This window comes from Melanotaenia boesemani, chromosome 2 (genome assembly GCF_017639745.1).
Source record: "Melanotaenia boesemani isolate fMelBoe1 chromosome 2, fMelBoe1.pri, whole genome shotgun sequence".
Taxonomy (NCBI): domain Eukaryota; kingdom Metazoa; phylum Chordata; class Actinopteri; order Atheriniformes; family Melanotaeniidae; genus Melanotaenia; species Melanotaenia boesemani.
The window spans coordinates 34,114,568-34,127,253 of NC_055683.1; the positions used below are offsets into that span (position 1 = coordinate 34,114,568).

General features: G+C 39.8%; 1 protein-coding gene across 2 annotated transcripts in view; it reads right to left on the reverse strand.

Moving 5' to 3' along the window:
* Positions 1 to 525: 525 nt before the first annotated feature.
* The window catches only part of mybpc2a (myosin binding protein Ca), a 72,357-nt gene continuing 60,196 nt past the window's right edge, over positions 526 to 12,686 (reverse strand). For both annotated transcript variants that reach the window (XM_041970422.1, XM_041970431.1), the window contains exons 23-29: positions 9,904 to 9,992; positions 8,990 to 9,185; positions 7,557 to 7,696; positions 5,029 to 5,188; positions 2,094 to 2,230; positions 1,183 to 1,369; positions 526 to 906 (exon numbers count right to left, since the gene is read on the reverse strand). In XM_041970422.1, the coding sequence (XP_041826356.1) occupies positions 872 to 906; positions 1,183 to 1,369; positions 2,094 to 2,230; positions 5,029 to 5,188; positions 7,557 to 7,696; positions 8,990 to 9,185; positions 9,904 to 9,992 (944 nt within the window). In that variant the 3' untranslated portion in view covers positions 526 to 871. The remainder of the gene's footprint in view (positions 907 to 1,182; positions 1,370 to 2,093; positions 2,231 to 5,028; positions 5,189 to 7,556; positions 7,697 to 8,989; positions 9,186 to 9,903; positions 9,993 to 12,686) is intronic.

The following is a 12,686-nucleotide window of genomic DNA, read 5'->3' on the forward strand; positions in this document are numbered from 1 at the left end:
AATTAGGGCAATGTTGATGGGTGCATTAATTAGTCTCTAGTGTGTGATGCTAATGAGACCCTGATTTGGAGTGTGTGTTTGTGTTTGGAAGAGTGTAAGCCATGTATCTGTAAAGGCCTACCACTATAGGTCATGCCATGAGGAATGTAGTATTAGAGCATGTGGGAATGCAATACAAAGAGATTGTGTCTGTGTGTCAACACACTCCATGTGTGTGTGGAACTGGCATTAGGGCTATGTCTGTGTATAAGAGCCTCTTTAATCCCAGTTACTCCATGATGTCTTCCATGCCTGGCTGAATATTGATCCCTCCACTGAACCGTCACAGAGCCAAGACGGGCCTCCGGCTCACACATCACACTTGTAACAACACAGTGAGGAAGCAGAGGTGTGCAGTCGGTCAGTCACACTGCGGCAGTTTCAGCGCTACAGCTGCATCACAATCATAAATTCATACTAAAGCTATAAAAACGTCCAGGACACACAGAGAAAGAACAGACAACACAGGGAGTCGTAATGGATGAGAGGCTGTTTTATAAGTGTGTTCAGTGACAAGTCCACTTCACAGATAAGAAGGATCCATCTGTGTGTGGTCACAGCAGGGGAGTACTACTACACCACTTGTGTGGCTTCTCTCAGTAAGGATGTGACAAGGTGGCAGCTTGCTGGAAAAAAATTATGGCATATTCCTGGTGTGGCATTTGTCATAGCAACAATGAAAGACAAGAATATATGGAGGGAAGGAGGAAGGGGGTGGCTTTAGAGCCTCACCAGTGATCTATTCTAATCATATTTATTCATGACTATCCCGTTATACATAATCCATTACAATTCCTGTTCAGCTGCATCGTCTGCTGTTTCGTGCTGTTGCTCATTTCTTCGCTTCCTCTCCTTTCTCCTGTAGCACTGTGAAGAAGAAGAGAAATTTAAATCAGCACGAGAGGCCAGTAGATCATCCTGTTTAAAGAAGCCGCATCACGCAGTCATCTGTGGGTCTGGAGCTTTAACTGCCAAATGCAATACGGTGATTTAAATTTAGAGCAGGATACGGCTCTGATGAAGTTTCGTAAGAGGAGCTCAGGGAAAAGGAAAAGGAAATACAGATTTGACATTCTGAGCTTCATTGAGACTTTTCTTGCTAACTACCATGGTGCAAAAAGAAGTAAAGTTCAGGCAGCACACCTCGAACCACCAGCTTGCACTCCACCTCGTCTTCCCCAAGTTCGTTGACAGCCTTGCAGGTGTACTTCCCCCCATCAAACAGGCTAGGCTTGCGGATATTCAGAGTCAACACACCCTGGTTGTTCTGCATCAGGAACTTGGGGTCACCTTCAATCATTATATTGTTCTTCATCCAAATGATCTTTGGCTAAGGAACAGTGTGTTGGAGGAGGAGAAAATTGGCGGGATGTAGGAGTAGGGAGGAGAGGGATGGGGAGGAGGCGGGAGCGCATAAACAGAGCGAGAGATGCAGGGAGGGGAGCGAAGGCAGGAGGGAAGAGGAAGAGGTGAAATTAGGTCAACATTTGGGCTCGACAAATCTTTGCCGATTCGGTGGGATAAAAAAGAAATGTGTCTCCAAAGATCTTTCAGCTCCGCCTCTTGTTCTAGCTTCAAACATAAAAATACATTCCTGCTGCAAAGGCATCAAAATCCTCTCATTGTTCTACACTCACTGTTTGACACTTAAAACTTGTACGCTCGCTCTAAAAAACACAAAGCATGAAATCTGAGGCGTACCCTTGCAGCATAGCTACCAGGGGCCAATACAGGTAGTATGTGCAGGATGGAGTTATAGTGCTGTAGTGGGCTGCATGCTTATTTGCAAGGCACAGTTTAGGCATTTTTTTCACTTTGGGCTTCTCCTTCTATGTAATCAACAATGACAGGAATGTGCATCATACTTTTCCTGCCTTACTCTCATGTGACTCTCATTTTACCCCATATTTACTTAACATTTAACTAGAGATGCTCAGAGGCAAGTAAATAATTTATATACGTTTTAAACAAATGTTTCTGTTTGAAATCTAGAGTAGCTTGAAGTGAAACATTAACCCTTAATGAGAGGGGCAAAAAGTGGGTAAGTTAAATACCTTCGGGTTGCCACGAACGGCACAGCTGATAGCGGTGGTGTAACCTGCAATCACACTTCTGTCCACCAGGGGAGCAGTGAATTTCGGGGAGCTGCTCATATCCTTCTCTTTGTAAGGTGAGCGGTTATGAATCAGGCCTGCAATAGAGGAGAAGTCTTTGAGAACACAGATGCTGCAGGATGCAAACCCCTGTGTACTGCAATGCCAGTAAATGAAAATAAAATGAGTTACACAACCCCTTTTGCACAGAACACTGAGCTTTATGTGCTGTGCTTTAGGGCTGCTTTTCATTACACTAACCTATGCTCCCTCAAATCATCTCATTTTCCCTTGACCCAGAAATTGTTTTCCTTTACAGCATCTGTGAGGATGTTCAAGTCCTTTAAATAAACACTGAGAGAACCAAGGAGAGAAGAGGCTTCTGAAGGAGCTCAGTACAAGGAAGCAAGTGAATTTTATGGGGTGTGCTACTTCTCCTGCAGCCTCAAATTGCTTCTTCACATCCTTACTGGGATTAGCTATAATATGAAAAAGACAATAGAATGAAGGAAGAAGCACCCACAGTCTAATATGATGAATATGTGAGTGGAGGAACATAAAATTAGCCTCTTTGCTCCAACACTGGATAGTCAACCTTATTAGTTATTCATATGTTGAAATAAAATGTATTTCCTAGAGAATATTGTAAAAGATAAAGTCCAGATTGCTAATAATTAATGCTGTACTGGAAAAAAAATAGTTATGTATTTTAGTTTTTATGTCTCAAATTCAACCTCTTCTGTACAAGTAATTTTTTCACATGCTGGGAAGCACCAATCCTAACATGTAGAATACCAAATTAACAGGGAGAAAGTCAGCTCTCTACCAACCTTTGCCATCCAGATGAAACACACTTTAAACCCCAAGCAATAATACGGGCTTGTAAACATGAAAACAGTCTATGTTTGACAAAGGTGTCAATCATGAAAGTACTTTAGCTGCTAGTTAAAAGCTCCTAAAATGTCACTTTAACTTTAGGTCTATTCATTTTGGCCAGAGATATTTTCTATTTCTTTTACTACTGTTTTGAATTTAAATACAATTAAATGTAGACATTACTAGAGCTTGAATTTACAATATCAATGTCTGTGTCTATTATTTGATTCAGTCGCCCATTAAAATCTGTTTAAATAAAATTGTGCTTTTTGGCGCAACTATTGTTATGCGATTAAAATTTGATTAATCGAGATTAATTAATTACAAAGCCTCTAATTAATTAGATTTTTTTTAATCAAGTCCCACCCCTAACAACTGGTTTTCCATGGTACTTGAGAAATGTTAGAAGGCACATTTGGGCACATTTATTGAAACACATATTTTTAGCTTCTACTTTAGAGTGGATATTAGGTTGGTAATTAGTTACTAGATAAACTGGCTACTATCCTATGATTCAAAGGTTATTTTTACTCTACATATAATGAAGGGGGGGGGGGGTCTAGGCAGTGATAAAAAAAAAATATTTTGTACTGTGGCCCAGGTGAATTTACTCTGACACAGTAAAGACTCATTTATGCTCTACACTAAAGGCGAATTCAGAGCCTTTTGTGTGTATTTTGGTACGTTTGTAAGCCAGCATGTGGATGCGATGCAGCAAACGGAGTAGTACCACCAGAAACCATGGGGGCAGTGTCAAGCAGCATAAAAGGAACAAAAACACGTAGGCACAAAATGTTTAATGGCTAAGCAGACAACTGCTTTAAATCTCTTTCGGAGAATGTACATGATCACGATCTCCTCCAACGTTACCATGTTTGTTATTGTCCAAACTTGGAGGTGAACTCTCAACTCTACACTCCCTTCTGGTGGATCTACTATCTAACAACCATGCCAGGACACATGGGAGTATGAGAGTAACATCTGAAACAAAGGTATTTATATCTCGTTTCTGATACTTTTGTAGTAATCTCACATTTCTTGGCTTTCTTTTGAGACTAAGATTCTTCGTGCAGCCCATGTAGTTGTGAAAAGTGATACTTCATTTATTTTGGGTACGATTCTTGACATGGATCTTATGTTTCATTGTATTTAATGGTGAATTATTAGTAGGAACAGAAAATCTTTGCAATCTGAGCTTTGAGCAAGAGCACCACAAACAGCAACCACTTAACAGCTGCAATGTAATGTGGCAGGGCAAATGTAAAAAAAAAAAAAAAACATTAAATTCTTGCTTTGCTAACATGGTTTGGATCTCGACTGCAGTACTGCTAAAGGGAAAATTTACTTAATTAATCCAACTTTTCTATCCGATCTATGGTCACACACCAAGTTAGATTTGTACAAGGAATGTCTAAAGCTTAATTAGTGGCCTCATATAATCATTCGCTGCTGTTGTTTTGGGGTTGTTTTGCCTTCAACATCTTTACCACATCCCACCACATTGGTAATTTATCACAATCAGCAGAATATCCTTCAAATTATCGAGGCAGGGAACCGACTTTTGTTTTATCCTGAGGTTATGTGGGCACTGTGATCAACGATTATCAGACTGTTGTCGAGAACACAAAAGAAACTGGCTGGTGGGCTGCAAAATTTTCTGGTAGAGTAAGCAAATGCAACAAACACAAAAACAGCGGCAACATTTGGCTGGTGGCAGGTGTTAATTTCCCAGCCTGGTTGCTTTCATAATCTGCAGCCAGTATTAGATGCTTTTTAACACATTGTCAAATAATCCTTCTTTTCAGTATAACAAGTGAGAGGTGATTTACCTTTTATGTACGTGTTGCAGCTCGTTCTATTCTTCTTAGTTTGTTTTGTACTTTTGTATCATGTCCAATAGTTTTCACTTCATGTTTAAGCTGAATACAGTGTGGCCTGCTGCTCTGCATGCGTTAGATGTTCCTTGGAATCAAAAACAGTGTGTGTTACAGTGTGAAGTGGTCTTCTGGGATTTCCTCACCTGTTTTGGTAATGACAGCGGTGTTCTTGCTAATGCCAGGATCGTCGCTGAGGCCGCAGATGTTTTCGCTGAACACTCGAAAGAAATACTCGTTCCCCATGACCAGGTCGGACACAGTGCAGCTGGGCCTGTGGTTGTGCTCATACACCGTGAACCACTCCTGATGTGAGAAAGACAGAGACAGAGAGGATAAGGAGAGGTTCAAAGAGGGTTATAGCTGAGGCTGACATCTAGAAATTTAAGAAATCTCCAACCCCCCAGCTTTTGTGTTTTTCAAGTCCACATTCCTGTTGAGTCGGCCGGTGTATTATGTCCACTTTGCTAGAACCAGGTTAGACCCACGTTTTCCTTCAGAACTGCTTTAATTCTTGGTGTCATAGATTCAGCAAAGTGTTGGAAACCTTCCTCAGTGGTTTTGCTCCATATTGACATGACAGCATCCCACAGTTGCTGCAGGTTTGTCAACTGCATCCATGATGAGAATCTTCCGTTCCACCACATCCCAAAGGTCCTCTTCTGGATAGATATCTGGTGACTGTGGAGGCTGTTGGAGTACAGTGAACTCATTGTCATGTTCAAGAAAGCAGTTGAGATGATTTGAGCTTTGTGAAATGCTGGAAGTAGCCATCAGAAGCTGCTACACTGTGGTCATAAAGGGATGGACATGGTCAGCAACAATACTCAGGTAGGCTGTGGTGGTTAAACCAGGCCACGCTGGTCAAATAAGAGACCCAAAGTGGGCCAAGAAAATATCCCCCAGACCATGACACCACCAGCAGCCTGAAGCATTGATCCAAGGAAGGATGGATCCATGTTTTCATGATGTTTCCACCAAATTCTGAGCCTGCCATCTGAATGTGGCACTGAAATGGAGACGTGTTAGACCAGCAGCGTTTTTCCATTTTCTATTGTCCAGTGTTGGTGAGTGTGTGTCAATTATAGCCTCAGTTTCCTGTTCTTAGCTGACAGGAGGAACCTGGTGTGGTCTTCTGCTGCTGTAGCCCATCTGCTTCAAGGTTGGATGTGTTGTGTGTTCAGAGATGCTATTCTGCATACCTTGGTTGTAACCAGTGCTTATTTGACTTCCTGTTACCTTTCTATCACCTCCAACCTGCCCATTCTCCTCTGACCTCTGACAACAACAAGACATTTTGGTCCAGACAACTGCTGCTCACTGGATATTTTCTCTTTTTCAGACCATTCTCTGTAAACCCTAGAGATGGTTGTGTGTGAAAATCATAGTAAATCAGCAGTTTCTGCAATACAACCATACCATGTTCAAAGTCATTTAAATCTCCTTTCTTCCTTGTTCTGAAGCTCAGTTTGAACTTCAGCAGGTCGTCTTCTAAGTGTGATTGGCTGATTGGACATTTGTCTGCCAATAACAGTGGTTTTGTCAATATTTTGGTGAACGCAAGTAAAAGTAAAATGTCACAATCAACCAATTCCTCAGAAATGTCTTCACCAACTAACACTGTACCTGTGTATGTGTATTTAGATGCTGAGCAGGTAAAGCAAGTTTTTAAAAGGCACGTGGCTGAAAACAGCTGCCTACTATAGCCAAAATAATGCAGAGAAACATTAAAGAAAAACTTTTAAAACATGAACATGAACTACAGTTACAATCAGTTACAGCCGTTTTATCTACACAAACTGATGATCATAACTTAAATATTTTAATCTATATGACATCTGTCTGAATTCAGACAGTCCTATGTGTTCCAGCGGGGTTGTTGTAAAATGCACCATTTATTTCACCCAGTTCATGTGTCTGACCAAGCAGCAAACCCAAACAGCAATTGCCTCAGCTGGCAGAAATATCAGCCAACATTCGCACCTCTACTGTCAAACTGACTGCCCCTAAATTTGGAAAGCGTCCATATTGTAAACTTTATGTTAAATTCTACTAAGACAGCAGAAAGCAATCAGAGCAATCGGCTCTGTCATTCCCTCCACTTTACATAGACAGTTGTTTCATCTTTTTTGAAGAGAAGGTATTAAAAAAAAACAAAAAAACATCAACTGAGTGAGTTAGCACCAATTTACATTTATGAAAGTCCACTTCAAGTGGCTAGTTGGACTGCAAAGATGCAAACATTGGCTGACTTTTCAGTCCTCTACAGGGCTGCCAGCCTCAGTGTGATAATGTGCTGACTTATCATTATCCAGATCAATATCTGGATTTGGCAAGTATATAGCCACTTCTAAGACTTCTCAGTGCTCTGAATTTTTCACACATTGAAGCACATTAAAGCATTTGTTTCTTTAACACTTTTGACAGACCAGTTTCTCTTTTTTTTGTCTTGTCTATTATCAGATTTTTCTCATTCAGTATTATCTGCTGTGTCTGATCCTTCAAAAAAAAAAAAAAAAAAAAAAACATTCCTGCATGGAAGAAGAGGAAGGCAGAGCCCTGTGGGTGTCAAAATCAAAACTCAAAAAGTAAAAAGGTCAAAGTTTTTGGATGAGTTTTCCATATTACCAACATGGCTGTTTGTGGTACCACTTGTTTCCTCCTTAATGCATACCTTAGTCTTCTTGTCAGATTTCTGAACGGTGTAGCCGATAATCTCACAGTTCCCATCATCTTTGGGTGGCTTCCACTCCAGTGCAGCGTTGAAGCCCCAGACATCTGTGACATGCACAGCAATGGGCGGCCCGGGCTTTTCTGGTAGGATTTTAGAAAGATAGAGTTAGAGGATTTTCTATGAAACTAGACAGGTTTGTTAGAATGCGCGGCTCAATTGTAATGAAAAGAGTGTTCAACGCACGCCAAGCCAGCTGAGATAACTCATCCCTGCCTAGATATAAATGCAGCTGAGAGGCTCTTAGACGTAGAGAGGGAGGGAGAAAGGTACAAACAGATCTGGAGCAGGGAAATCCCACAGAGAGAAAGAAATCAACACTCGAAGCAGAAGAGATTTGACAGATTAGAAAGATTGACAGATTAGCAGAGCAAAAGACAAAGGATGAAGGAAAGCTGGTGAATGCATTACTAGAAAAACAGTTGGCACAGAACTGACAAGGAAACTACGCTTTGTATGGTTGGATGGGAGAGAAGAAGATTCTTCTGTGTGGTCTACATGATTCACAGCGAAGCACAGAAATACTGTACAACATAGTGAAGTATTTGTCATCAATCTTGCTCTGCGCTCTCCTCTACGGAGTACCAACACTGAGAAGTACAGTTTCATCCCTTCTGCTCAAACAGTACGGGGACGGATAAACTGAAAGAGGTGGGGGGTGATCAGAGCCTCTCATTAGCTCAACCTTCTCAGCAGAGTAAGTGACAGAATGGCCCTCAAAATCCAAACCTAATCCAAGTCTACATGCAAATAATCTCAGCAGAGCCCCGTTAAATAATCCACCCAAAACTCCCCGACCCACAGAGAGGGAGCCGTAAGCTGAGGAATGAGTTGGCGGCCGCAGTGGCAGTGCAGGAGCCAGGATTATGTGCGAGAGAGGACTGAGCTCTTTGATGATTTGCTACTTTGAGTCGCAGATCCCCATGGTGTATGAAACGAGGAATTATCATCAAATTTAAGAAAAAATCTTGGCATGTCACAGATTTAAGCCCAAACCATCATCTTCTTCCAAACAGGTTATTAACCATGTACCTTTTGAAGTCCAAGAACACGCGTGGTCTTCTAATCTTTACTAGAGAACATGCAACAGGATTCTCTTTAAGTGAGGCCGGTTCATGGTTTCTGCAACCGCAGCTTATACAGGTAAAGTCGGCTAATTCCATGCATGGGATTTATGAAGCGGAACTGGAAACTTCAGGGGATAAGGTGACTCTCCCCCAACCACCTTTTCCACAAATAAGGCCTCACACATGAAAACATCATTCACTAACAACTGCTTCTAATGTCCTGGCCTATTAACATGCTTAATATCCAGACAGTCCACATGGTCACAAATTTTGCACAGCACACCAAAACCATGAATTTGTGGGACTGACCTACAATCTGGATGTCTAAGTCAGCACTGTCGGACATGTTCTCGATCTGAACAGTCAGAGTGTATTTTCCAGAGTGTGTTCTTTCTGCAGAGCGAATGAAGAGGATGGTGTCCACCTCACTGGTACGAGTTCCCACACTTTTGTCCTCGAGGAGAACATCATCCTTATACCAGGTCACCACAGGACGAGGCTTTCCCTGAAGGTGGAAGGAGAAAGGAGACATGGTCAACAAAAAAATTCAATAGCCCGCTAAGATAACAGAGCAACACCTAGCTACATTTTTTCCCTCACAACCAGCATTTCACCTTCTTTTTCCCGAGGTAGCTCACTTTCTTCTTGTCTGTTTTTATCTACAACAAGGGGTTCCCCTTTGCTGCTTGTGGTTAGCTTCTTTTCAACAGTGCCATAATTTGCAAGTTGCTGTCAGATGCTATACTTCTCCCCGTGCCCTTTAAGCGCTCGCTCTCTGTGTTAAGAACAACATTTAGAGAGCTGATTTGAATTCCAGTAGAAAAGAAAATGCTCTGTCAGATTGCAGCCATCGGGGGATTCTTAAAGGGATTCTTGCTCTATCTAAGACACACAAACAAAATTCATTTGGACGTGCTATACAAATATAAGCAACAAAAAACTGGCTATCTGTTGTTTTTGTGCCCAGTTGAAATTTTACCTGACATTAACCATGTTTTCTCCATGTTTTTTGTAAGCCGATGTAATCTCTTGTTTTATGTGATGGATGAAGTGGCTTATAAGCGTCAATTTAACCGTTTCTAATATATTAGGTGTAGGTGAGTGTGATTTAACCACCTAGTACAAGGTCAACATGAAAAGCACCTCTAAACATCGTGTATTGTTCACACTCCTCCTGTAAGTATAGAACATAAAATAAAAACAAAAGCCATACTTGGACTCACCTGGAATGGAATCACCAAGTTCACCTTCTCGCCCACAAGTTTGATGAGTTTAGATCTCAGATTACGAGGAAGGCGGATCTTTGGATTCTCTGTGTGGTAGACAGAGAAGGACAAAGAAAGGATTAGTCCAATTTATGAAAGAGTTGGTGATACGATTGTTTATGTTTATGTTATTGCTTGAGATATGAATTATCATCATATGGAAATACACAGTTTATTCTTTCTTAGACTAAAAAGGGGACCCAGCAGGTCTTTGAATTATCTATAATGTAGTCTATGCTACAAAACTGCCTTGTTTCCTTACTGATTATGAACAATTCAAGCTGATTTCACATTTACAGAGAATACTGAATATGCTACTTTTAATTTGGCTGATGGAAAATATCTGAATTGGAAAACTGAATGTGATGTAATTAAGTTTATTCACCACTTGAAATTAAATCCATTCAAATGGTACCAGACAATACTAATGACAACAGCCAACTAGTTGCGGGTCATAACACCCATGAAGCACCTTCACACTGGTTGCACCCCTTCGTAAAACACACAATAAAGTGAAACTGGGTGGCTTCAAAAGAGTCTAAGGTGTAATTTTGACAAAATAATTTCATGTTTCTAATTTGAACAGAATTAAATAGTTTTCAATTTGCATTAAACGTCACACTTATTATTTGTTTTTATGTTAAGATAACATGATTCAATCTAGCCAGACTGTGGTCATAGGTCTTTATTACAGGCGGCCTCATGATTTGTGGATTTTATGCATAATTTTTAACCATCTTGGAGAAATGGTGGCAAAGAACCAAGCAAATTCAGTTCTCGTCTGTCTAAATGAAAGCTAATTTACATGCATAAAGTCATCCTCCATTTGTCTGTTATTGTCAGCAATTTTTGTTAATAAGCAGGCTGTTGCAGCCATATTAGCTGTCTAACACATACAAATGGAAACATTTAATCTACTAAATAGACTTTGAATAACCAGAAAAAATTCAGACAAAAAAAAAAAAAATCAGTGTAATTAAATGCTTTGTTTTAGAATTAAGTAGCATTGATGGAGTAACCTAATTTACATCAGTGGAACATTTTATTATTATTATTATTATTATTATTATTATTATTATTATTATTATTATTATTGTTATTATTTAACATAGTTGTTTTATTGTAAAATTAGTTAGATCATCTCTATTAAATCAAGTTAGGAACAAATATAGTACATTAGTTAAAAACAACCTACTGAATTGAGTTAAACCAAAACAATTTAAAATTGGACCAAAGAAAATAAATCAAATTGGATAAATCAGGAGTACATAAGTTGAATCATGATTAATTAAGTTAGTTTAAAGCTGGTAATATACTGGCACACAGAGTAAAACAAATACAATCTCAAAATATTATTTCATCAGTTTTTGATATAGACAAACATCTTGTTTTGAACAAAAGAGACATAAATTCTAAATTTAGGCAGTTTTATCAAGAATTGTAAACATCTCAGGGTGGGACAGACAAAAAAAAAATTTGAAAGTTTCTTTTCCTCAAGTGAAATCCCAGCTTTGACACAGGATGGGAGAGCACTTTTGGAGGATGACATCTCTAAAAATTAAATTTAAAAAGCAACCAGAAGCCCCAGGACAGAAGAGGCTCCTGGAAACAATGGGTTTTATAGTAGATTCCTTAGAGGATCAGGCCCCTAGATTACAAATAGGTAGGCTACCTGAAAGCAAGAAGACAGTGGTTATCACGCTTTTGCATAAAAAGGGAAGAGTTCCACAGCAGTGTGGTAATTATTACCCTATATCTTCAGTTAATATGGATGAGAAAATTCTCACTAAAATCTTGGCAACTAGAAGTGGTCCCATTTCTAAATCATCAGGTGGGGTTTATTGGGGGCAGGAACTCTGCAGGTAACCTTTGAAGACTATTGCACTTTATGTGGCTGATAAGAAATGATGACACATCAACTGCTGCCTTTTTATTAGACGCTAACAAGACGTTTCATACTTATGGAGTTAATTTTTTTTTTTTTTTTTTTTTAATGCTAGAAAAAAAATTGGATTTGGCCCAATATTAAAGCAGAGGGTGCAATTAATGTATAGGGATCCATTAGCCACAGTCCTAACTAATGGGGTTATGTCACCTCAAATCAGGCTTATCCATAGCATCCGACAAGGATCTCCTTTGTCTCCTCTAGTCTTTGCCATATTTCTTGAATCCCTGGCCATAGCCCTGCGAGCTAATTCAAATATTCAGGGTGTGAAGGCAGGTCAGGGAGAACATAAGCTTTTACTGTATGTGGATGATGTTTTTATTAGTATCCAGTGACCATAAATCCTCAGTTCTGCTAATTTGCTCAGTTATAAATCTGTTTTCAGACATCTGGATACACTGTCAACTAGTCAAAATTAGAAGCCATGCCATTATCCAAAATGTGCCCCACAGATATCAGACAAAATTTTAAAATGCAGAAGGATGCCAGAAGGATTAACATATTTGGGCATCATTTAAACAGGCTCAATTTAGCAAAAATTATTTCAACACCCAAGATGAATTGCATCACTTCCATGCTACTGCTATATTTGCCTTCCTCACTACTTCAAACATACAATAGGATGATAGAAAAGTTTATCTGGGCAGGGAAAAAACCATGTTTAATCAGACCAAGTTATAGTTAAAAAGACAGGCCAGTTTTCTCCCAAGACCCGGTACTGGCTTTTGCCAGAGAGTTGTGGAAAGTTGCACATCAAATAACAAAAACCAATCCATATTTATCACATCCTCCATAT